Source organism: Balaenoptera borealis (assembly GCF_965194805.1).
Source record: "Balaenoptera borealis genome assembly, chromosome: 11".
Lineage (NCBI taxonomy): Eukaryota > Metazoa > Chordata > Mammalia > Artiodactyla > Balaenopteridae > Balaenoptera > Balaenoptera borealis.
Window position 1 is genome coordinate 11,797,354 of NC_138868.1, and position 26,510 is coordinate 11,823,863.

Consider the following 26,510-nt stretch of genomic DNA (forward strand, 5'->3'; position numbering starts at 1 on the left):
CGGCCAGAGAAGCGGCGTGACATCTGCCATGCGAGCCGGCAGGGGGCAGAGCAAGCAGGATGTCACGTGGAGTGATCGCTACGGGAGCCGAGAGGGTTGCGTGCGGGTAGAGGGGGGTCTTTCCCACCGCCTGAAAGACTGCGTTACTCACAGGAGTCGCGGACTCTTCTTGCCCTGAGCTGGAGATGGGGGCTTCGCGGCCTGGGACTGCTGCCCTGGGGCGTCGGGAGGCCTGGCGCTGGGGCTGCTCCTCCGCCGGCGGGGATACTCGGCCTTCCTCCGGCGGGACACAGCGGCGGCGGCGGCCGCAGCGGCCCGGCCCCGGTCCCGACCTCCCCTCAGCACGCGGCTGCTAGTGGTCCCCCCAGGGGCCGCCGCCGCCGCTTCAGGGGGCTGTTGTTGGGGCTTCTCCGGAGCCGCCTTGGCCGCCGCCGCCTCTCCCCCTTCCTGGTCCTGCTGCTCCGGGGGTCTCGGCTCTTCCGTCTCCCCCGGCATCGGGACTCGTCCGCCCCCCACCCCCTAGTCCCAGGCGGCGGAGGCGGAGGCGGCGGCGGCCGCGGCGCTGCTCCCCCCGCCCCCCGGAGCGACCGGCTCACTCTCACTCGGCGCTCCTCGTTCCCCCCTCCCCTCCGCCCGGCTCCGAGGGCGCCCCCCCCACCCCCTGCCACTCAAGGCCTTCTACCGCAGGCGGCGCGCGCGCGCCCGCCACAGACGCTCAGCGGACCAATCGGAGAGAAGGAACGGCTTCTTCGCCCCGCCCCCCACGGTCTCTCACGCAGCGGCGTACCGGTTCCCTCCCCCACCCCTCCCTTCAACCAATCAGGAAACGGCTCCAAGGGAGCGCGCGAGGTTTTCTTCCCCGCGCACCCGTTCTCACCGTTAAACGGCTACGTCTCGCGACAATGCCAAAGTGACCTTTCTCCCCCACCTCCGGAGCTCAACGCGCGCTAAGGGCAGTGGGAGGGGCAGGTCTCGCGAGGAGGTTGGTGGGAAAAAAACGCACCTCTTTCCCCGCCTCGCGCGCACCCTGGAATGGCTGCGCGCGCACCTGCCTCCCTAAGGAGCCGCTAATGCCACAAGAGCTCTTTCTAGCCTTCTTCCTTAAGCCGCGGAAGTAGCCTCGGCGTTTTTCTGCCCCCACCCCGATCCCACTTTCCTGTCTGTAGCCTTTCTGTCCCCAGCGCCGCCAGGTCTTGCGGGGAGAAGGGGGAAATTTTTTTGAGCTGTCGCTTCTCCTTTAAGAAAAAAAGCCCCGTCGGCTGCCGGATGAAAGTCTCTGAAAAAATGGCGGCGGTAGGACAGAGGCGGGGTCGTGAGGGCAAGGAGGACCCGCCTTTTGGCGCATGAGCATGGTTAACTTGCCCAGGGGCATCCTGGGAAATGAAGTTCAACTTATCCTACGCCTTAGGAAAAAAGATACGAAGCCAGAGGCGGAGAGGATGCTGGGAGTGTTGACTAATGCGCGATGGGAAAGGTAGTTTACTCTTTCCGCATTTCGAATTTACTCTTCCGGGGAGGCAGTGTTTCCGGATTAGGCCTCAACGCCTGCGCAGATCTGGCCACAATTGTGGGCCCAGTAGCTGGTGGGATTTGCCTGGCAGGGTTTTCCGTAGTTTCGTACTTGGTGTTGGCGAACCATTTGTAGGGTGGACACGTAATAGCCCTCACCTTTGTCTGGTTAGGTGGCACCTCATCTGGGACCGGTTAGCGTTTATATCTGCAATATCCGTCTTCTGTGTCTGACCCACTAACCTGTGAGCGTCTGGAGGTCAGGGATTGAATCTGGTTCCGTTGGATCCTAGGGGGGCTAGCACAATTCCTACCACTCATTTGATTCTTAATAAAAGTTTGTAGAAATAATTGTAGAATTGCTTTTTTACAGTTCTGTTGTCGGGGTCGAGGAACTGGTATCGGCTGCTTAACTTGGCTGTGGTCCCTGGGCTGGAAGGAAGGGAGGTGAAGGGTTGTTAGCGTGACCTACCCGGAAAACTGAAGGCCTCCCTCACACTCCCCACCCTGAAACCATCTGCTTCTGCGGTTTTTAAATGTTTCTGCTGCACAGGAAGCATGGTCAGAATAGCAGCTTTGTCAGAAATTACTTTTCTCTTCGCTAGCATGTGAAACTAAATTGCTCTAACGCATCAAACGGGAGTTTCCGTTTGCTTATCTCCAAGTTGCATTTGGTGATGGCTGTGAGCTTTTTGCGTTGCTTCCTTTTTTCCTTTCATCCATTATAATCAAGGAGCGATTTGCAGGAACAGTTCTTACCCCTGGAAACTAAAGCATCCGGGGTTAAAAATCTGCAACGTAAGTGAATGGAAACAAGATCTCGGAATCCAGTTCTAAATTTCACATTAATCATTTAGTTAAACTGCAGATGGAGTCCAATATCTGCAAGCCAAATGCTGAAGAGCATTTTTCCTTCCAGTATTTTGGTTCAGTTACCACTTCAGATTGGGCAAATGTTCATATTCTCTGTTGAGTGTTTTGCACTTTCATGCAGATAATGGCATTTCAGTTGTAAAAACTGTTTAGCATAGTGTGGATGGGAATTTTTCAAACCTATGTTTGCAGTGAGCAGACTCTTAGAATGGCACTGACATCCAATGGCTGCTCAAAGTAATGCAGAGGTGGGATCTCCTTTACATTAAAAAAATTTTTTTATAAGTCTTAGAGTCACAATGGAATGGAGGATGAATGATTCCTTTAGATTAACCTTAAAAAGACCACTGTGTTGTAGAGGAAGGATTACAGGCTTTGAAGTTAAATCTGTTATAGTAAGTAGCAAAGCCACCTACTAATTATATTATCTTTAACAAGTTTCTATTCCTTGTATCTATTTCACCACTGGTAAAAATGGGGATAATATCTGTTTCACAGGACTGTAATTTTAGTTCTTTATGTACTGCCTTCTCATAGTAGGCTTTTTGTAATTGTTTTATTCAAGGTGAATAAAATCACAGTGGTAAAAAAAAAAAAAAAAAGGTGAACGTTAACCTCAGTGTCACTTTTTAGAGAAACTAAGACAATATAACTAGGCAGGAATTGTGCTTAATTGAGATGTCTGCAGCTTAGAACCTGGTGTCTTAAATCTTCCAGTTTCATTCTTCATGACCCCTATAGTTGTTTGCATTTTGAACCACTGAAATAAACTTGGCCCTGAGAATCCAAATGTGAACCTGGTCCTGAGAATCCTGTTCTGCCTTTTTTTTTTTTTTATCTTTTTATTTTATATTGGAGTATAGTTGATTAACAATGTTGTATTAGTTTCAGGTATGTAACAAAGTGATTCAGTTATACGTATACATGTATCTATTCTTTTTCAAATTCTTTTCCCAATTAAGTTGTTACAGAATATTGAGCAGAGTTCCCTGTGCTGTACAGTAGGTCCTTGTTGGTTATCCATTTTAAATATAAGAGTGTGTCCATCCCACCCTCCCTAACTATCCCTCCCCCCCCCACTTCCCCTCTGGTAACCATAAATTCAGTTTTCTAAGTCTGTGAGTCTGCTTCTATTTTATAAATAAGTTCATTTGTATCTCTTTTTTTCCCTGCCTTTAATGGGTTTATGATCTGTTCAGAAAACCAGGTAAGCACAATTTCTGGATAATTAAGCAAAATGAATTGGGTGCTAGTTAACTCTGATGGAAATTTTATGAAGGAGATTATGCTTCCGTGGTCCCTCAGGGGAAAAAAAAATCAGATTCCATCATGCACAGTTACAGCAGGATACCCACACTGGGCAAAAACACAAGTGCAAATCTGCCATTCCCATGAATTCAAGATGAATCCAGGCACATAGTAGGTTCTCAAATTTTTCAAAATTAGTTTTGATTCTTTATCACCCTGGCCAATGCACAGCCAGAACTCAAATCCAATTGCTCACCTTTTATGTCAGGCTCATTTTTTAAAACTCTGACCTACAAAAAAAAAAAAGAAAGAAAGAAAGAAACTCACCAAATCAAAAGAGAGGAAGTGCTAAGCAAATACAGGAACCAAAAAGGGTTATAGAGGCTGCTTCACGCTGGCTCATTCAGTTCCTTTGCGGTCCTCTTCTTCAACACATGCCAAAACAGTTCCTCACAACCTGTGGTACCAGAGCATCTTGGGTGTGTGACAATGGAAGAGTTGGGTGAGTGAGGATCTTCTTGGAGGAGAAACTCTGAGGGAATGAAGACTTGGCTGCCATCTCCATGTGTGGTGGGGTATACTTCTAGCCAGATGGAGGATAGTGTTGGAAGATTTTATTTTCACTTCTTTCCTGACCTCAGGCCAACCAAGAGTGAAGCATGAGGAACTATGTTATTTTGGGGAACTATGGGTTTGCTGTTTGTAGAGGCACAATAGGCAGAGAATTTGGTGCTAACCACAGAGTAAACTCTGCACAAATACTTGTGGACTGAATTGTGATTGAAATTGTCATTTTATTATGAGCATTTTGCCTCTTGGGGGCTGCTGGAGATCTTAGGGTGGTCACAGAGTTGGCAAGTTCAGAGATGTGATTTGGGGGGGAAAAGAAAGAAAAAGGAGGGGGGTTAAAGGGTGTTATGAGAAGAAATGGAATAGAAGTACAAGAATGAGGGATTCGCAAAGGTTGGAGAAAGGCCAGAGCGGTTTCATTTGTTCCATGGTTTAGTATTAAATAAGACACAGCACTATTACTCCAGTGCTTTCATTGCTAAGCTTTTTATTGAGAGCAATTCTAAAGGAACAGATTACCATGGCCTGCAAATATGATACCTCCTTCCACTCCAAAGCAGTTGAAACCAGCAGCGAAGCCATTGGCCACACTGCTGAGAGAGATCCCTGATTTCAAACCTCTGGAGTAATGTAAAGTCTGTCATTCTTGGGACTCATTCCATATCTTTTGCCAACTTTTGTTGCTGTCATTCTTACTAACGCTGAGTCACCTTTACCCAATGTTCAAGCTGCATAATTACACAGTGCCCTGGGTTCTTGTATGTTTGGAGTATGTCAAAAGTGCAAATGACAACAACAAAAAACATCTTGCATGTTGTCTTTTTTAAAAAAATGTATTTTGAGAACTGGAGGAGTAGAGGAAGGAAGGAAGGCAAATTACAGGAGGGAAGAGATGTTAATGAAAAGGAGAAGAGTATTTAATGTTTAATAAATATTGAACTGTTTTGGAAATAAAGTCTATTTTGATAGTTGGAGTAGAATATATTTTGGATTTGGGGTAGACTCCCAGTTCTTATCCTGTGTGAAGGTTGGGGAAGTTCACATTTCTGCATGAGTTCCTCCAGAGTCCAGTTCTGCTTTTTTATTTTAGCGATACCTCATGGCTTTAATGTAGGTAATCGGCAAGGGAAGTAATGCTTATTCAGTGACTTAAGCTACATTTGTACATATGTTAATCATTTTAGTGTTCCAAGCAACCTTCTGAAATAGGTATTATCCACTGTTTTTTTTCAAATGAGAAAACTAAGGAAAACAAAATAACTTGTTCAATGTCACTCATAGGAGCATCTGACACCAAAACCGATTAAGTGACAAGGTGTTCTCCTATTTTAGCAGTTTGTTGGCTCTGGTGTTCCAGCCAATAGGATAACCCAGATAATTTAAAAATTTTTTTAGAAGTAGATTTGCGCAGTTTTGCATTTCCTCAGCAGGATGAATGGTAGAGACATTTGGTCCAGGAATGTGGAAAGTACCAAGTAGCCTGGAAGGTAACATTCATGTATGTTATCCAGGTGGCTAAACCTCATTAGGCTGTTAATAGCTACACCTCAATCGCTTCTTCAAATTGTCATCAGCTCAATAACTACCCAAAAGACTTAGGGTGGGTGTTTCTTCTCCAATGTGGAGAAATAGCGTGGAGGACAAGTCAGCCCAGGCGGGCCAATATTTCCTCTCTGCAGTACTGCCCCCAAGGTTGGTAGTTTATATCCACCCAGAAAGTCTTACCTAAACCCTCATTACATGGGGATGCTAGATAAAGGGGAACCGGGAGCAGACTCTGGCTTGGAATGAAGTCATTACAGCCTAGTGAGACCCTCAAGACACCTCACTTACTTCCCTTCCTGTGACTGTTGACACTGTTTGATTTCCACAGACGAGGCGCTATGAAAATGGACTGCAGAGTGTTCAGTCTGATACCCCCCACCCCGCACCAGTAATCCCGTATTTGTCATGCTGAAATTAGTCATCTTCAAATTACAGCATCTGGCCAAAAGGGAGATAATCTCGGGGTGTTGGTGATGTGTACACTCATAGGAAACAGGAAGAGAAAGGCCTGTTAACTCATGACCCAGAAAGGAGTTTTAGTAACTCTGGTTAGCTGGCGCTTCTAAGGGTAACCTTCTGCTCTTAGTGGTATGGTTTGCTTCTCTTGTAGAGGGTTTTCCCTCTCCCCTCATCTTTATTGTAAATGCCTTTTTTTTTTTTAACATTTCATTTTATTTATTTTTGGCTGCGTTGGGTCTTTGTTGCTGTGCTCGGGCTTTCTCTAGTTGTGGCCAGCGGGGGCTACTCTTAGTTGCGGTGTGTGGGCTCTAGGCACCCAGGCTCAGTAGCTGTGGTGCACGGGCTTAGTTGCTCCGCAGCATGTGGGATCTTCCTGGACTAGGGATCGAACCCGTGTCCCCTGCACTGGCAGGCAGATTCTTATCTGCTGCGCCACCAGGGAAGTCCCGACTTTTTATTTTGAATCCAAGAGGAACCATGACTTCTGTTTGGAGCAAAGCTTAGGAAATAGAAAAGAAAGAAGCTATATCTTAATAGAGGGCTATAGAATAAAAATTTGGAACTCAGAGATTTGGCATTCAGTTTGGCTAGTAAAGTCCTGAGAGAAAAAATTTTACTTTCTATTTCTACCTTACTTTTTCTTTTCTTTCCTCTTCTTTTTAAAAACCTTTTATTATAGAGAATTTTAAAATTTACAAAAGGAAAGAAAATAGTTAAAGAAGTCTGATGTACGCATCAATCACCTTAAACAATTATCAGCTCTTGGTTAATCTTATTTCATGTATACATCCACCCATTCCTTCCATTCCTAGATTATTTTAAAGTGATTTCACATATTGTATCATTTCATATGTAAATATTTCAGCATAAATATATATATATACATTTATACAAATAACCATAATACCATTATCATATCCATAATATCCTTAATAGTAATTTCTTAATGTCATGACATACCATTATCACACCTAAAATATTAACAGAAATTACTTAATATTATCAAATATCCTATCACAACTAAAATAAGTTAACAGTACTTATTACTTATTGAATTTTCAGTCACTGTTCAGTATTACTAATTGTTTCTTTCTTTGTTTGTTTGGTTTTTGCTTGTTTATTTAAGAGTCATACATTGAAATCAGTTGTAAGTCTCTTATGTCTCTTTTAAGAGTCATACATTGAAATCAGTTGTAAGTCTCTTATGTCTCTTTTAGCCTTTTGGTTCCCCCTCTATCTCTTCTTTTCCATTACAGTTTATTTGTTGAAGGATCATTTGCCCTGAAGAGTTTAGCTCAGTTTGCTTATCTCTAAAATGGTGCATAAAATTCATTATATTTGTGAGCTGGATTCTTGAGAAAGATCTGTAGAGGATTTCATTTGTAAGAAATGTTTAGATCTTTTCTTATGCCATTAAGAAATACCCACCCCCGAATATCTGAAATAAATTAAAATCTTTTTTTCATGACCTGTAAAGTTCATTTTCCTCATCTGAAGACTTTAGAGCTAGGCAGATCCTTAGAAACAATATAATCCAGTGTTTTGCAAAGTTGAAAAACTACAATCTGTGGTAAGAAATCCACTGGAGATCTACTAGTGGGTCTCCATCCGCAATTTAAAAAAATACTGTTGTGATACAATTGCTTTATTATGTAGATGAGGAAACAGCTTCAGAAAAGAAAGTGTCATGCCAAGATGCACCAGAGAATCCACATGGGAATGGGGTCTGGAATTTCTGACTTGCAGGGGCCAGGGATCAGATAGCCCAGGATCAGCCAGGTGCTGCACTCAGTAGCAGCGTGAGGTTAAACAAGGTATTTGTATCTTTCTTAATCTACAAAATAAGGACAATGCTATCACTTGCCTCAAAGCATTAGGATGACTAAATATATAAATATATAATTAAATATATAAGAAGTATAATTACTCCTGAGCACAATGCCTGTCCTGTATTAATTTTATTATTAACATTAATAATCTCCTCAAAATAATCTCCTCAAAACAGAAAGGTAACAGTGTAATACTCATCCATTAAAGTCCATTGGTTTTTCCCAAGAAAACTACAAGAGAAACAAATCTCAGCTGTTTGGATTGCAGCATCTTGCTTGACTTTGCAACATCTGTTTCCCCTCCAATCCCTTTTTCTCCCCACACCTTAAATGACAGAACACTTATACTTTGCTTTGAGAATTTTGTTATGTGCTGGGGATATAAGAAAAAAAATTATCAGGATTAAGAATAAGTTTTACTGTACTGGCATGTTTTGGAAAACTGTAATATAATTGCTTATATTTTTCTGATGGGAAAAATATGTAGCATTTACCTTTTTCTAATTGGAGATCTTGGTGGGTGATCCACTCTAAATAAATGATAAAAATGAATATGCTGCAATATAAAAAGTCAAATTGTAGAATAAGACTATGAAATTAATGCAACCATAGGAAATAAGAAGCAGGCTACAGTATGCAGAGGGCATTAAACATCTCCTGGTAGAATGGACCATATTCTTGAAATCAAATAAGGAGTAAGGGAGGATGTTTGAATTTAGCCTTCTCTTAAGACCCAAGAGAAGAGGGAGATGAATGGAGGCACAGTGGGGATATTTAAGAGGATAATTGTTCCAGAAAACGTACATATTCTATGTCATGATTCCCTTGTATCTTTTGCTATAGATGCCTTGTTGGAGGAACTGGAATACTCCACCCTCCAGGAGAGTGATGAATACTCCAACACAGCTTCTCCTCCCCTGGACCAGCATTCCAGAAAGGAGAGCAACCATGCTGAGACCTCAAATGCCCCTTCCATTCCGGATGACTCAAGTCCCTTTCCGGTAACTTTTCATTTATTGGAGTACCTTGAATATAGATATTTGAGTACATTTCTGAAAATTAATTGTATCTTACATAAAATGATGCAAAAGGAAAATCATATATCCAAGAAAGAGAAAAGAATTACTCAATGATAACTTAAAGGTGGTTGTTTTCAGAAAGAAGAGGAGAATGGAGAAAAATCATAGAAGAATAAACCTTTGAGAACTTTTTTTTTTTTTTTTTTCCTGAGGGCCTGGTAACAGGCAGAGTATTCCCTAACTCACTTGGGATATTCTGATATCACCGTCTGGGTATCAGAGATGCATGTTGCAGTTTGACTGGAATGGCACTCAGTAAGGCCAGAGATCACCTGGGCAAGGCCAGGCAGCAGCTCAGCCAGATCTTCTCAGGATGATTTTTCAGGATCACCACTTTCCAGCTCTTATTTTCTGCTGAATATATTAGGAAATTCAATTAGTATATCCAGAGATGACGAAGCTCCAGGGAACCAACACAAACAAACTAAACTCATAAAAGATTATGTATAAAAAACCCCCAGAAATCCAATTTATTAATTTCTGGTTAGAGTTTAAACTATCAAGTAGAACAGACACTAGTATTTGCTGATATATGTATTCCCTTCCTATGGATAAGTCTACATGCATCTACTTTATGATTAGAAGGTTACTTGATGAGAATGGTTTAGTGTAAGAGGAATTAAGTAGGTGCTCTTCATATCTGGTGTTTCTCAGCTATGATATTCTGATTCATCCTTGTACACTAAAGGAAATCACCAGTAGCACAGACTTGAAATTTGAGCCTATGGGTAGGTTTCCCTTTTAACTGTTCTTCCTTCCAGCTACATACATACAGTTTTAAGGATACACATTTATCTCTCTACTAAGGAGCTATTGTCTTTGTTCTCACTGTGAGATTATAGCCATAGATTCCTAACTGATCGCCTATCCTGACCACCCCCCTGCAATTTATTCTCCAAAAAGCAGCCAGGATAATCCTGTAAAACTTAAATCAGATCATCTTATTCTTCTACTCAGAACCCCAAGATGAATTGTCATCTCATTTGGAATAAAAGCCACAGTCTTTACACTGACTTTATGGGGTGACCTACATCTTGGTTCCCTTGGAAGAGCCTGGGTTTATGCTTATTTTCTTGACATCCTATTACTGACTTTACCTTTTACCCCAGATTTTCCATTTTTTGTGTGTGTGAAATTTTTAAAATTAGTATTTGCATTAAAGTAAACCAGCATGGATTAATAGACCTCCGTTTGGTTCTTCTGGCTTCTCTCACGGTCTCATGTAGTAGCATATAAAACACATGTGCAGTGAACAGAGTTCTTATTTTGTTGTAGCTGGATCTAAAAGACCAATGACCACTTGTCTCTCATTTCCGGATCCTGATAAGACAAAATCTAACTGACAGCTCCCTTTGAAGGATAATATGCAAGGTACTGGCTGTTAAAGCTAAGCGTTCAAGCACAGCCGTCAGGGGCAGCTAACTCCTTTGGTCTTAGGTGGTGGCAGGAAAAACCTTGAGGTTTTTTTTCCCCTGGTGGCCACTTGGTATAGCACCACTCATGCTGTGCTGTGGTCCATGTGGTGGTCTGTGAGATGCAGGGAGCCTCTTCAGGGTCAGAAAGAAATATGGGAAATTGTGACTTAATGTCACACAAGTTGTGTCTAGGAAATAGAGGCTGAGCGTTCTTGCCACAGAGTACAGTATAATCTAAATGTTCTTGTTAAATCAGTGTTGTCACTAATTGTATATTAAGGCAATAACTGTTAGTTTTATTATTTGGTAATGCTTTTAAATTTTGCAACAAACGCTTTCAGCAGCATTTGGCTCAAACCAAAACCAAAACTGCACGTTTGTCTCACAAAAGTTGATGATGGGACTTCCCTGGTGGTGCAGTAGTTTAGACTCTGCACTCCCAATGCAGGGGGCCTGGGTTCGACCCCTGGTCAGGGAACTAGATCCCACATGCATGCCGCAACTAAGAGCTCGCATGCTGCAACTCAGGAGCCCATCTGCCACAACTAAGACCCAGAGCAACCAAATAAAAAAAATAATAAAATAAAGTTGATAATGGATGTGGAATCTAAGTATTTGTTAACATTTACCATCCACTGTGAGGGGAATAGAATTATCACTGTCCATTTGAAAACCGCAAGACACAAATATGGGGAAGAAGCATCAGGATCTACTTCAAAAATTAATGTCTAATTTAAGAAGAATGGGCCAGCAGATGATAATTCAATATGTGAAGCTGCAGGAGGTATGTTTACATGTCACTGAAAAGCACACCTTTCCATTTGGATCAAATTAGTCTTCTAAATTAATTTTGCTCATTTTCAATTCCAAGTTTTCTTGTGCTTGTAAGTAAAGTGAATTGGTGATGATTAATTAATTGATTCCCTTTGCAAGCCATCAAATAATACCAGATTAAATCAATTAGAGACCTCAATTAGAAAATTTAATTTCAAAATGGTTTAATTTTTACATCCAATTCAAAGAATCAAAGCAAAATATTTAGAAGTTCATTCTTTTGTCTAAAATGAGATTGTTAATGCCATTGTAAATTTAGTTGAAAAGTTCAACAATGGAGATTAAATGTTGTTTTGGGGGGGTGATAATACTAATACAGATTTTGGTGGAGCAGAGCATGTGGCAAAATCAATGTTCTTACTTACATACTTAAAAGCCTATGGAGCAGATATGTACTTGGAATTTGTTGTGATATGCACAAAATTCGTGACTGCATCCAAATAAGCTTTAGTATTCCACCAATCAAAATAGAAACTGCAATTGTTAAAATTTACAAATTATATATGTATGTATATTTGTACACAATCAGGGTATATATATAGCTCATCTACAAAACTTTCGTGACAGAAGCTCTTGTTGAATGTAAAAATGTATTAGCATGGCTGTATGTATTTTCTCTCTTCATTGCCTGTGAGCCTGAGCCTTTGAAAAACCACTTTGTAAAGCAGCCTAAATTTAGGCCACATTTATGTGCAAAATCAGTTGGAAATATTTAATCAAATTATTCAATGAATGTAGCATGAAAAGTCAGCTTTTGAAGTTTTTAACAAGTTGCAATTATGTGAAACAAAGCTTACAAAAAGGAAGAAGCTCAGATTTCTCCCTACAAAAGCCTGGGAGGAATTCAACAAATCAAAAGATGAGAGTTCAAATGGTTTAATTACCTAACTTGAAAATCGTGCTTTGGAAACTTCTTGACTTTGACAGACCTCCTGATTTTAATTGGATAGATTTATATTTCCACCGGAATGGGATGAAATTGTAAAGGCCTGTGATTTTGCAGTATCTACATTTGATGAAGTGTTAAAAGGCATCACAAATAGGGACAATTTAAGAGCTCTGTCCTGTAAAAATATTATTGAAGAAAGGTGGCCCGAATGGAGGCAGAAATACAGCACATGTGAAAATATTGGAGCTGAAATAATTACACATTTTAATATAAAAAATAGAATTCAGAATATCTTCCATTTAGCAGAATCTGCTCTGAACTTACAGGTTCATCAGCATCTGGAGAGAGAGTATTTTCTCAGTTAAAACTATTATGGGCTATGGAGAAGCAGTGTCAACAATTTCAAATATACTAACCATAAAATGAAGCTTTGTAGAAGATTGCAATTTTATAAAAAATATAAAAATAAATAAGATCATATAGAAAAGAAAGACATTTTTCAGAAAAATTTTCACATCACAGTGTTAAAGGCAACAATGGCTAAGTAGCCAATTAAGGTATATATAAATATATCTATATCTCAAGAATAATTATTTACTTATGCTATTTTTAAATGTTTAAATAATCAATATGAAAGGTTTAAAATTTTTTTGCTTTCATGTTCATAGCTGTGTGTCATTTAAAAATATTCTAGAAAATTTTATTTTGAATAGAATTAGTTTATTGGTCCACCAATATAATAAAATAAAAATTTTGGTCCATAAATACATATTTAAAAATTAATGTAATATTAATTATTTTTTAGTCCCCTCTTTCACTCTTAAAGGTGTCCCAGTTTGAATAATGAATTATATGGTCACCCTACTTGCATGACTTGGCCCCTTGTACTATTTGCCCCTGTCTCATTGGTTCACTCACCTCCTATCTGTTCCATAGATGCTCCAGGGTGCTGTCTAACTGGATCATGTTACCCTTGATATCTGCATGCTTCCCTCACCCCCTACAAGCCCTTGTCCAAGTGCCCCTTTCTCAGTGAGTCCTTACCCGACCAATATATTTATAAATGCCATCCCTCCCCCATTTCTTATCTCCTACCCTTCATTAATTTTTATTATTTTTTTACATATTAATTTATTATCTGTTTCTCACCACCATAATGTAAGGCTCAGGAACCATTTCTGTTCCTTTGTTTTGTTTTGTTTGTTGACTCCTGCATCCCCAGCCCTGGCACATGACAGGCACTCAATAAATATTTGTTCGTGAAATAAACTACTGGCCAACTACCCTTTAGAGTCACTCATTATTTCTTTTGGTATGTTAAATTTAATTGTGTTATAGTCTTCCCCTAGACACCATCCTGTCTAGTTAAAGGGGCTTTGCTCTGACTCATTTTGTTTGTTTTATGGTTCTTTTCTGAGTACAATGACTTCTCTATGTCAGTGCTTTTAGGGCAGGGAGGGGGACACCGTATTTGTTCACATGCCAGCTACTGTGCTTAGAATTTGGCCTTCCTCTGTGGGATGGCTGGTACTCCTCTGCCTTGTGAAAGGAGATTTCAGAGATAGGCTAGTTATCGTCCCCTTTAGAAGCTAAAAACATCTTCTAACTCTGGGTGTAGATAAGTACCAACATTTTTTTTTTTATTTAAAAAATTATTTTATTGAGGTATAGATGATTTACAATGTTGTGTTAATTTCTGCTGTACAGCAAAGTGATTCAGTTATACATATATATACGTATTCTTTTTCGTATTCTTTTCCATTATGGTTTATCACAGGTTATTTTTTTTAACATCTTTATTGGAGTATAATTGCTTTACAGTGGTGTGTTAGTATCACAGGGTATTGAATATAGTTCTCTGTGCTATACAGTAGGACCTTGTTATTTATCCAGCATCCAACAGAAATTCATTCTTTCTTCTCTTTCACTTGTATGTCTTAGGTGCAGCTCGTGTATACTACCAAAATCCAGGAGCCCCATGTCCACAGGTATTTTTTAAAATTAAATACTTAAAAAATTAAGTTTATTAGATAATTGTTATCAGCTGTGTTTGGACCATAATTTGCTTTGCAGGTGTTTATTATTAGAATTCCTACTACCCTCCCCCTCGTTCCATGATCTGTGAGCAGAGGTGGATTTCTGCCCAGCTGACTTGGCAGTTTCTCAAGGAGCCTGGCTTTTAGACAGGTTGTCCAGGATGGTGGGCTCTGCTATTTCCTTTACCACCTGAAAAAGTGTAAATAGTCCAAGTCACCACAGATGTTTTGGCCCAGCCATTTCAGATATCATGCTTCAGTTCACAAAAGAGAAAACACCTAAAGAAATTTCAGCCAGATGCTGACAAAGTCAGACCTAGGATCAGGGCTGCGCTAAAACAGTGTGTCTCCATGGAAGATTAATGAATATATACTTCTTTCCATATTTGCTCAAAATTTATTTAGTGGTGGAGGGATTTCCTTTTAATAAAAGTTATTTATTGAAACAGATCCACTTACTAAATTATCTCTTCTGGCCAAAGCAGAATTGACAGTCTAAAAAAATTAAAAGGCCACTTTTCCTGTTCTCTCTTCAGTTATAGCTTGCAATTTTTTTAAAAAAAGTGAGACAGCATTCTGGGAAACAAAGGGTTTAAAATGTAGGTAGTAAAGGTCCATGCTTGGTGAAGAGTACTACACCACATATTATTTGGTTTCAGAATTGCAACCAATAGTGCACACATGGTGTAAAAATAAGGGAAGGACCTGTGCTATCTTTTGAAGTCTTTTTACAACTCCCCACTTTAAGGCACTTTCTACTTTGATGGGAGTGAGGCCAATTTACTAATACATATGCCAGCTTATTCCAGTTCTAGGAAGCTGCCGGGTGGGCGTGTCTCCTAGGCCTTCCTGTCTCTCCCCCTTGTAAAAACATGAAAACAAAGCAAAGCAACAACAACAACAAAACAGTACCTGGTACACAATAGGCTCTCAGTTAATATTGATTTTTTTTTAAATTGAGGAAACCAAGACTTTAATGGAAACACTAATAAACACAGGAACGTATGAGAACCAGCCCAGCCAACAGCCATTTTCCTGTATATCTGGCATTGTGATCAGTTGATGGCATGCCAATGGTAACTTATTGACACCCCCTCCTCTGTAGTACAAATCTGTGATCTGTTTCCCATCAGACCCCTTTCTCCCTCTTCTCTTGCTCTGCTCTGTACTCCAGGGGAGCTGAACCCTGCAGGTTGGGTTTTCCAGGCTCCAGGGTCTGTAGGCTTTTACTGGTTTCAACCAATGGGAGGCACTGTGGAGAGACTGGAGGGTGAAAGGCAGGGAAATTTAGGGCCTTTGCTCCCCCCAGTCTCTCTCTCCACAGTGTCTCTGTCAGCAGTTATATCTACTTTTATGGCTTCAGCTGGAGAAAAACAGGTCTGTTGTGGTTCCCGTTTATGCCTATTAACCTGGGCTCCTGGGCTCTGGTAACTTTGCCTCTTTGCTTTGTCCCTTTGGCCTCATGGCTTCCTGCTGTAGCTAATCTCTGGGTTCCCTCAATGTTTTCTGTTTGCTTCTTAGTTCTCCCATCACCTGTGTAATCAAATTTCTGGATTGAATTCTTTCTTCTTACTCCTAGTGTTTGTATTTTCCTGAGTGGACCTTGATCGATGTACTTAACCATTACTGAATGATACTTATTGTGTAGATCTGAGTGGGAGAGTGATATGAAATCCAGGTGGCCTAGTAAATATGTAATGGACTGATACAAACCCGAGGCTGGTATAATTCAGAGCCAACAAGGCTCACGTGTACAGATGGAACATGAGACACAGAAACAAGATTCCTGCATTGTTTCCACCGTTTCCTCTGGCTTGCTTAAATTAACCAAACGTTAGTTTCAACTTTAAAAGTACCAATACCTTGAAATACTAGTCGAGAATATAACAATATGATAGTATTTAGAAATGTATCTTTTATATGAACAGAAATAATTTTGGTAAGAATAGGGAGGGAGACTTCATAAAAATATTGCAGAGGAATGAATGGGGGATAAAAATGAAACCCCTCACTTGAGAAGTCTGGATTTTTTTAAACGCATCTCTTGTATTTGTATTATTAAAACCTCTGAGTAATGAAGTTGTTGCTGATGGCATGCTAAGCGCCTTTATCATCTTCAGTAGGTCTGGGGACAAATCAAAGGAGATTTGAGGTTTCTCTCTTTTCACAAACATTTCCTGTAGTGATGCAAACATCACTCTTCAAGGTCTCTCATTTCTTATTTAGAAGTTTATATTGTTGACTCAATTACTCTTAGGATATTTTGGCAATGATCTATTTCTCCTTATACACTGCACTAGGAGTCTGGTTAGAAACCAGTAAGAGTTCTTTCAATAAGCACAAGTATACCCCACCTGTGAGATGGACAGGTTTTTAGGATTATACAGACCCATCTAAGAAACTACATTTATTCTACACTGGGGCACAGGGCAGAAGAATGTGTTCCCAGTCCTGCTGCCTTTTGTATTTCCAAGACACATGCCTGTGGCAGCAATTACTAAGGGGTAATGACTGAAAAGAGTTGTGAGAGAGAGCTCCTCTGTACTTTGTTGGAAACCTCCAAGAACTAAATCAGTCACTTGTAATCAGTCACCTGACCATTTTTGTTCTTAAACACCCCTACTCCAAAAAAAAAAAAAAAGCAGAAACCCAAACTTATGTGGGGCAGGAGGCCATGTTGTACCTAAAAGACAAAGTCTTTTAAGAAGGGAAGAGATCCACTTCCTCCTAAATTTTCCTTGTTAAATACTCAAACTGAGTCAGTAGCAGGACATATCGTACCCAAGAGATAGTCTTTTTTTCTTAAGAGAGGAAGATAAGCATCTTCCTTCTACTTTTTCCCCAGCTGATAAATACATAAAAATAAGTAAAGTAGTAAGACTTTGTTGTCATTTTTGAAAATATATTTAGTGAAAGACGTAGAATATTTGGTTTTATTTATGGCTTTGTGTGTGTGTGTGTGTGTGTGTCTGTCACACACACACACAGTTTGGTGGGTTGTTAGCTAAGCTTCTTGGTTAACGTTGGTTGCAAACATTATTCCAGAGTCAGTTACCTATATAACCCAGTGATTCCACTTCTCAGAGTGTACTCTATGGAAATAAATATCAAATATTTATGTAGCAGTATTGATTATAACAGTGAAAATCAGAAGCAATCTAGGTGTCTAACAATAAGTGATTGATTTCATAAATTATGGCACATTATGCGTTTGAAAACTATATAGCCTTTATATATCATTTTAAAAGATAATTTAGTGATAGAAAACACAAGCTTCACAGTCTGCAGGCCCAAACTCTGTTATTTGCCATCTGTATTGGGTAGAGCAAAGTTTTTAACTTCTCTAGGTCCCAGTTTTTTCATCTGGGAGTGATAAAACTTACCTTTAAGGTTTTTATGAGGATTTAAAGAGAACATGTGTAAAACCCTTTACAGAGTGCCTGGCGCAGTGTACACACTCAATAAATGCTAACTATTACGTTTGCAAAGGACAGATAAGGATGTGCATAAGGATATGGAAAAATGGTAACTTTAAAACATGAAAAAAGCAGTAATATTCAAATTTTCTAAAATCATACACAATCATAGAAGAGTGTAAAAATATAAGCCAGCATGTCTAGAGTATTAACTGCCTCTCAAAAGGAAGATTATGTGTGGTTTAGTTTTTTCTTTGTATTCCTCTGCAGTTTTAAAATGTTCTGCATTTAACATATTAATTTTATATTTAAAAATAATTTTAGTAGGACTCACAACACTGTAACTGTATTAATGTAGTATACGGAAGGTTGTTTATGGAATCGTTATTTATGCATGTGTGCATGTGTGTATAACTAAGATATACGTGAGAATTGTACTGCTGATGCCCCATCTGCCACCCCTACCGCCTCATCCGTTTTCATCATTGTTTCTTTTCTAGTATAGAGGACCTTTGTGTTGAAAATACAACTTCATGTACACAATTATTTTATAAACTCACGTATATAAAAAGTCAGAGAGATACCTTCTGCTTAATATTACTGTAAACCTAAAACTGCCCTAAAAAATAGTCTTTAAAAAAAGTCAAAGAAGGGACTTCCCTGGTGGTCCAGTGATTAGAACTCCGCGCTTTCACTGCTGGGTCCCGGTTCAATCCCTGGTTGGGGAACTAAGATCCCGCAAGCCACGCTGGCACCACCAAAAAAAAAAAAGTCAAAGAAGTGCGAGATATACAGGGTAAAATGTGAGACCACCTCCAGTAGAGTCTTTCCTCCCACCACCTAATTACCAGCTCCTTAGGTAACTGTGCCGGTAGGTATGTCTGCTTACAGACCTTTGTGTATGCATATTCATACTTATGTATCTGTGCTTTTAAAATTAGATAAATGGAAGGATATTTTTCATACTGTTCTGGGCCTTGCTTTTTTAAGTTAACAATATAAATGAGAAGTCTTCCTTAGTTCATAAAATTCTATGTGGGCATTCTTTTTAGCAGCTGCAGGGTTATTCCATAGCATGGGTGGACCATAATTTATTTGACTATATTTTCATTTAGTTTTAATTTGCTCATAAAAACTATTCTGTTTTTGTGTTTTAAGGAATGTCCTTGTACGTATATCTTTATAGATATGTCCAATTTTTCTGTAAGATAGAGTCTTAGAAGTGAAATTGCTGAATCCAAGGGTATATGCATTTGAAATATTGATAGATGCTACCTTGCAAAGGGTTTTATAACTTATGTAGCTACCTATAATATATGTAAATGTATCTGTGTAGATATAACCCTGACTTTTGCCAACACTGCATATTGTCAATCTTTCAAAACTTTGATTCATGGGAAAAAAATGGTATCTCACCATTTAATTTGCATATTAAAGATTGAGATTGAGTATATTTTTATGTAGTAAACATTCAAATTTCTTTTTCTGAAACTTACTTTTTAAAAAATCCTTAGCTCAGGTTTCTTTTGCATTATATTTTTACTATTGATTAATCAACTTTTAAATATTTGAATATTGTTTATGTTTTAAATATTTATTCATGTTAAATTTTTTAATACTATCTTTATCAATATTTTTCCTTTTTTGACATCACTTGGGAGTTTTATGCCTTTTTTAGGAAAGTCTTTATCACTCCAAATTATTAAAAAATCCTCCATTTTCTTCTAGTATTTTTGTTTAAACATTTATATCTTGAATTCATTAAAAACACATTTGTGTGTACAGTGTGTTAGGGATCTAAATTTATTGTGTTCCAAATAGGTTATCATGCACCTTGATTCTAATAGTCTGTTCCTGATTATTTGAAATGCCAGGTTTACCATATGCAATGTGCTCATAGGTACCAGAGTCTGTTTCTGGGTTTTCTAGTCTACCCTACTTTTGTTCTACTTGTCTGTTTCTTTACCAACATCACACAAATTAAATTATTATCACTCTATAGGATACCGCATCTACTGGGGCAAGTTATCCCTGTTTTTTTTTTTTTCTTTCTTCAAAATTGCCTTGAGTGTTCTCGCTTGTATTGAATTTTAGCATCAGCCTATTAACTTGAATAATTCGATTATAATTTTTGTATGGATTATATTGAATTTATAGTTTAATTGGGAGAAACTGACATCATATTATGCATCTTTATTTAGGTGGGTCTTCTTTTTAGTGATTTTTCTTCATAGAAATCTTACACATTTCTTGTTAGATTTATTCTTTAATACTTAATATATTTTTTTCTTGGCATTGTGAACACATTTTTCTCCTCATTGAATTTTCAAATCAGTTACCCCTGGTCTATAGGAAAGACACGAATTATTTCATTTTATTCTTGTATCTAGTAGCCATCCTGATTTTTAAAAATTCATTATAATAGTTGTTATATCATATATCTGCATTTTCTAGGAATATTATTATATATTTAAAAAGAGTGAGAGTGCTTTACGTTTTTCTTTAAAATATATAAATCTCTTATCTTTACTTTTAAGTGCATTTGCTAATGCATTCTGGAATAATATTGGAGACTAGCAATGAGGGTAGGAGCCTTGTCCTCCTCTTCCCTAAATTAGAAATGTGCTTAGTATTTGACTATTAAATATGAGGCTTGTTATAGATTTTTATAGACATATTTTGTCAGGTTATGGAATTTTTCTTCTTCTCCTCGATCTTCAACAACAAGAATGGTGGTTAAATTTGTTTTCAGTTGCTTTTCAGTACTTCTCAATATGTTTATAAAGATTTTCTCTTTTTCTGTTAGTATAATGAATTATAATAATCCTTTACGTAATGTTGAACCATTCTTGGATGACTGGTATGCACACTACCACACACACACACACACACACATGCACACCATTCTGTCTTTGGTTTTAGTACCAAGTTTCTGAGATATTCATTGAACCTGTTGGGTGATTTTTCCATATTTTATTATGTACTTGGTAATTTATACAACGCTCCCAAAAAGCTGTTAGTTTTTTTGGTTTGTTTTCTGTTTAACTGATTTATGCTTTTATTCCTTCTGTTTAATTATTATTTTATTTTTTATTTTTTGAGAGTCTTGAGTTGGATGTTTCATTTGCTTCTGGTCTTTTTTATTTTTCAATATTGCACCTAAGTCTATTTATATTTTTCCTTTCAATAACATTTTGCTTTCAACTCTGCAGAGCATGTGTGATTTTATAGCTATTTCTAAATAGTTTGAAAATTGTTAATTTTTTCTTTCTCCCAAGAATTACTTAGAATTACTTTATTTTTATTTAAGTAGACAGGATATGGTCTGTATGATTTACTTCTTAGAATTTATTAGACTCTATTTTGTGTCCTCACACGTGGTTAATTTTACTAATGATTATGCAGGTATTTGAATAAAAATCTGTTTACTGTTTCTGGGGCCCATGGACCAATGTCTTCTCTGTATTTATTTATTTTTATGTATTTTATATATTATATAAATGTTATTATATGTTATATAAATATATATTAAACATATAAATACATAGTATATATATTATATATTTATTTTTTGTCTTTCACTTGACAATAACTGAAAGAAGATATAATACTTTATAGTTTAAAAAAGAATACTGTTAAAATAAAAAATACACATTGGACCGTGGTCTTCAAACTCTTTTCAGAGGCTGCTTTTTTCCTGGTTGTTGGGGGAGAATGGCCACCCAGCTACAGGTCCGGCACTTTTCTTCATGCACTTGAGAACAATAGTCAGTTTTTGAGACGACCAGAGGGAGACATGGAGACAAAGGCAGGGAGACCTTGTTCAGATGTTTAGTACCTATTTTTAAAAAATAGTCTCTGTCTCTAGTTGTAGTCATATCTAAGGGGTTAATAGTTAAAACTGCGTTTTCTGGTATTTTATGCATGGCCTAACATTTATTTGAGTTTTGATGTGTTGGTATGACTTTTTGTTTTCTCCCTATAGTGAGGTCCAAGAGCCAAAGGAATCACTGCCACCTCCTAAAACCTCAGCAGCTGTGCAGTTGGAGGAGCTGATGGCCCACCTGTGTGAAATGCAGACCCAGGTGAGCACAGTCCCTGTGATACAGCCTTCAGGGTCTCATCTCTGTGGACTCAGCTCTGCATTCCCCCTTGAGAAACTCTTCTAAGTCATTATTCATTTTCCCATACTAAATTTAATTCAATGGATGAACTCAATTTTGTACTATGTATTTTTTTTTAATTGAAGTATACTTGATTTACAATGTGTTGTATTAGTTTCAGGTGTACAGCAAAGTGATTCAGTTTTGTGTGTGTGTGTGTGTATATATATATATAAATATATATGTGTGTGTATATATATAGATATATATATAGATAGATATATATATATAACTGATTCTTTTCCCTTATAGGTTATCACAAAATATTGAGTATAGTTCCCTGTGCTATCCAGCAGGTCCTTGTTGGTTATCTATTTTATATACAGTAATGTGTATATGTTAATCCCAAACTCCTAATTTACCCCCCGCCACCCCTTTACCCCTTTGGAAACCATAAGTTTGTTTTTTATGTCTGTGGGTCCATTTCTGTTTTGTATATAAGTTCATTTGTATCAATTTTTTTAAGGTGTATTATCTGGACATAAAAGATACTGTGATACGGGTTCTGATCTCAAGGGACTTGGAGTGTGCTTGATAAAATGAGGCATAAGACTCTGTGACATTTATAGAATAAAAGACAGATTGTTTGCCACTGAAGCTGGATAAAGCGTGGAAGGGCTGTTAAAGAGAACCCCCTGAGTGGGATGGAGGACACCTGTGGGCTAGCTGGGTCAGAGCAAGGGAGAGCAAAGTGTGGCTTTGACAGTAGGACGGATGAGTCCTAAACTCATACTGAGATAAAATCTGCCCCCTTGTTCTAGTCTCCAGAGCATGGGTGGCAAGCTCACTGGCCTGGCAGGGAATGGAACTCACCTAAATGGACCTAAGTATTTATTAAGGGAATTATCATCTAGAATTCATTCTTTTTTTAAACTATTTTATGTTGGAGTATAGTTGATTAACAGTGTTGTGTTAGTTTCAGGTGTACAACAAAGTGATTCAGTTATACATATACAGATATATATTCCTTTTCAAATTATTTTCCCATTTAGGTTATTACAGAATATTGAGCTAGAATTCTTGAGATAGAGAATCCATCCATTCTGAATTGGTTGGGGGATATGATATGTACCCATGAAATGAGCATGAAATAGTTTCAGGGCAGTGTATAAAAATGTGTGTGATTGGAAGGGCAGGAAGCTTATCTCTGTGGCTCACGTTTGGACTTCCAATGCCCAGCACTGTTCCTGATACATTATGAATAATGCGTACTTATTAGAGGGACAAATGAATAAATATCAGAAACAAGGTTTCTTTAATGTCTACAGTAAAGCTGGGTGCATTCCTCATTGCACTGTATATCTGAAAATACTAGAAAAAAATCTACATTAGGAATTTTTTCTTTTTCTTGGCCATGCCGCTCTGTATGTGGGATCTTAGTTCACCGACCAGGAGTCGAACCCACGTCCCCTGCATTGGAAGTGCAGAGACTTAACCGCTGGACTACCAGGGAAGTCCCTGCGCTAGGAGTTTTAATTGTGTGGTGTTTTTAAATTGGTTTAGCACGTGTCTTGGTTTATTTACATTTTCAAAAAATATCTGTTTATTTTTTGAATACCTTTACACTGTACAAAAATCAAAAGTACAAAAGTTTACAGTGAGCTGTTCCCAACCATCCAGTTCTGCCCCTTGGAGGTAGTCAGTATTTTCTACTTTCTACATACCCTTTCAAAAGTATTCTGGAATATACCAGCAAATAGCTATAGATGTAAATGTACGATGTGTAGCTATAGATACATTATTGTGTTTTTACTTAGGCACTTTCAGGCCTTTTCCATGTTAACCTTTTGAACATTACTCTCTTCAGCATTAACTAACATTATATAATAGAGGAGGAAGGAAATGTGTCATATGATAAGATTCTTGAAGGGAAATGAGAATTTTGCATTAGTGAGATAATGTGAGGTTATTCCAGTCAGTAAAAAGTGGATAAGTAGAGGCCTGAAGGCAGACAGTAACAGATCACATTCAGGAGACTGCAGGGAACCTGACTGGCTTTAAACAATGGAGGCTTTTTACGGAGTAATAAAAGATGAGATTGGAAAGGTAAAGTGAGGGCAGTGGATGGGAGACTTTGAATGTCCATCTGATGCTGCAAATTCCATGCTGGAAGCAATGGAGAATCATTGTAGTTCTCTGATCAGGAAGTATTAGATAGATGTTTGCAGTAGCCCAGTTGGAAAGGAGTTGAGAGAGATGGAATCTCAGGACCAGAGTTGACGAAGGATAAGTTGGGCAATTTGTAATTTGTTCTGTTTTGTAATTTGAGGTTTTTCCTTTGAACGTTTTATAATAACTGTTTTGGAGTTTTGCTTTAATAAATCCAATCCATCAGCAAGTCTTATCTGACAACTTTCACCACTTTCTCCACTGACACTGGTCCAAGTCATTTCTAGTTTGAGCTGTTATAATGGTCTCCTGCCTAACTAGTGCCTCTAATTCCACTCTGGCTTGCCCACACCTAATTCCTCACTCGGCTACCACAAGGATCTTGTAAATCAGATTCTTTCACGCTCATGCTTGAAACAAAATGGTTCCATCACCCTTGGAATAGAACTGCAGCTTTTATCCTGAGGGCCCTATGTGATCTTTGCCTCTTTTTCCATCATTTTTTCCTGACTCACTCATTCTCACTCCCTCTGCTCTAGCCCTACTGACCTTTTTTACTTTTCTTTTTATGTGTCAGACTGTCTCCTTCCTCTGGGCCTTCTTTCCCTCTGGAATGCTTTTCCACAAATATCAATATTTTTAGATCTCAGTACATCACTCAAATATCTGCTCAGATATCACCTCCTTGGAGAGCCTTCTCTGATCACCCTCATCTAAATCAGTTTTTCCTCTCCATTCCACCCTCTGTCATTTGTCTCAATATATAACTTACATCTTATCTCCACCTGAGATATACATCATATATTTATTTCTTTAATTGCTTATTGTCTATTACCCAGAGAATGTAAACTGCATGACGGGCAGACACTTGGTTGGTCTTGTGCATTGTTCTACACCAAGAGCCTAGAGCAGTGATTGGCACAAACCAGGTGCCCAATAAATACTGCAGAATAAATGAATAAAAAGAAAATAAGGTTAATTGTTGACCTGTGGTCATCATAAGAGATAAAGTATCATCTTCATATATTCAATTTCCTATTGCCAGAAAAGATTTGCAAACAGAGGAAGATTAGTCAGATTTCATTTGCCCTGAGGAACTTAGAATGAAAAGGAAATGAAAGCATTTTTATTGGTGTTACAATGTTAGATTCTCCCAGTGCGTTGGAGGAAGGCTAGCGAAAGACTAAGGGATCGTGCAGAAGATGCCAGTGAGGATGACTGTCTCTTTGGTTCTCTTTCTGACACAGGTTACAGTGAAAGCAGATACCAGCAAGAAGCACTTACCAGACAAGCAGGATCACAAGGCCTCCCTGGACTCGATGCTGGGGGGTTTGGAGCAGGAACTGCAGGACCTTGGAATTGCGACAGTGCCCAAGGGCCATTGTGTTTCCTGCTGGAAACCGATTGCTGGAAAGGTGGGATAGGCCAAGACGTTGATCCTACAGCCGTCTGTGTCTGTGTGTATGTCTGTCTCCATCCCACTAAGGATTGCTCTTTCTCCTTATATTCCAAGATAGTTTAATAATAGTTACTGGTCCCTTACAGTGCTCCAGGCACTGAACAAAGCACTTTACAAGTCTTCCTTTATTTAATGGTCACATTAGCCCTTCAGTGGCCACAAGCCCTTTATAAAGATGAGGAACCCGAGGACTCAGGGTCATTAACTGACATGTCCAAGGTCTAGTAGGAGGTAGAGGTAAGATCCAAACCCAGGAGAGTCTGGCTCCCGAGTTTGAGGTCTTAACCATTTTCTTGTACTGCCTTCACCCAGAGGAACTTTCTCACTGCTCCCTCTGTTCAAACATTCTGGGTGTAAATCAATTGATTTCGATTTTTACCTGCACTCGGCTCCATATCATGGCCACAGACTCCTGCTCGGGCATCGTCCTTCACCAAAACCATAAAAAAGGGCTTTGAGACCTGATTTTGCATGGGGTGTGAGGTGAGGTGTTCAGATCAGAGGAATGAAAACTGTCATTGGCCTTCTCCTCTTCCAGGGGTCCCTTCCATGCCAAGGTATGGTTAGTTATCTCTTGTCCATCACTGCGATGCTCTGTTTTGTTTCTCCCATCCTCTGGGGCAGTATAGTGGGAATGATCATTTATAGGCCTTTCTCAGTGTGATCGCTCAGGAAAGCTGGGCACTGTTTTACTATCCATAAAGTACGGACAAGAGACCTAGGTCTAGGCCTCAGTGTTGTGCAACTCCAGGGGGAGTCGTTGACATGGAACACTGTTGGAAGAGCGCCCTCCAGAGTTGTGCCCCCTATGGACCCTAGAGCCCCCAACTGGGCCCCCACTTGCCAGGCTTTGTTTTGTTCTCCAGGTGATCCATGCTCTAGGGCAAGCGTGGCATCCGGAGCACTTCGTCTGCGCTCACTGCAAAAGAGAGATGGGCTCCAGTCCCTTCTTTGAGCGGAGTGGCTTGGCCTACTGCCCCGAGGACTACCACCACCTTTTCTCTCCGCGCTGTGCCTACTGTGGAGCGCCCATCCTGGATGTAAGTAAACCACCCTCCCCCTGCTTTCATGTAGCTT

The 26,510-nt window shown here is 39.1% G+C and overlaps 2 protein-coding genes across 8 annotated transcripts in view; one reads left to right on the forward strand and one right to left on the reverse strand.

The window, feature by feature from the left end:
- Nucleotides 1–615, reverse strand: part of ZFP91 (ZFP91 zinc finger protein, atypical E3 ubiquitin ligase) — a 31,022-nt gene extending 30,407 nt beyond the window's left edge. The window contains exon 1 of one of the 3 annotated variants that reach the window (XM_082341200.1): nt 152–615. In XM_082341200.1, coding sequence (XP_082197326.1) covers nt 152–495 — 344 coding nt within the window. In that variant the 5' untranslated portion in view covers nt 496–615. The remainder of the gene's footprint in view (nt 1–151) is intronic. The other 2 variants (XM_082341199.1, XM_082341198.1) reach the window with 2 other exon arrangements.
- LPXN (leupaxin) overlaps nt 1–26,510 on the forward strand; it is a 49,108-nt gene that overhangs the window by 4,848 nt on the left and 17,750 nt on the right. Inside the window, exons 1-7 of one of the 5 annotated variants that reach the window (XM_082341223.1) lie at nt 88–106; nt 1,409–1,474; nt 8,877–9,034; nt 14,192–14,238; nt 21,688–21,787; nt 25,222–25,389; nt 26,300–26,473. In XM_082341223.1, the coding sequence (XP_082197349.1) occupies nt 1,459–1,474; nt 8,877–9,034; nt 14,192–14,238; nt 21,688–21,787; nt 25,222–25,389; nt 26,300–26,473 (663 nt within the window). In that variant the 5' untranslated portion in view covers nt 88–106; nt 1,409–1,458. Of the gene's footprint in view, nt 1–87; nt 107–676; nt 1,475–2,313; nt 4,133–8,876; nt 9,035–14,191; nt 14,239–21,687; nt 21,788–25,221; nt 25,390–26,299; nt 26,474–26,510 lie in introns of those variants that run through there. The other 4 variants (XM_082341222.1, XM_082341221.1, XM_082341224.1 and 1 more) reach the window with 4 other exon arrangements.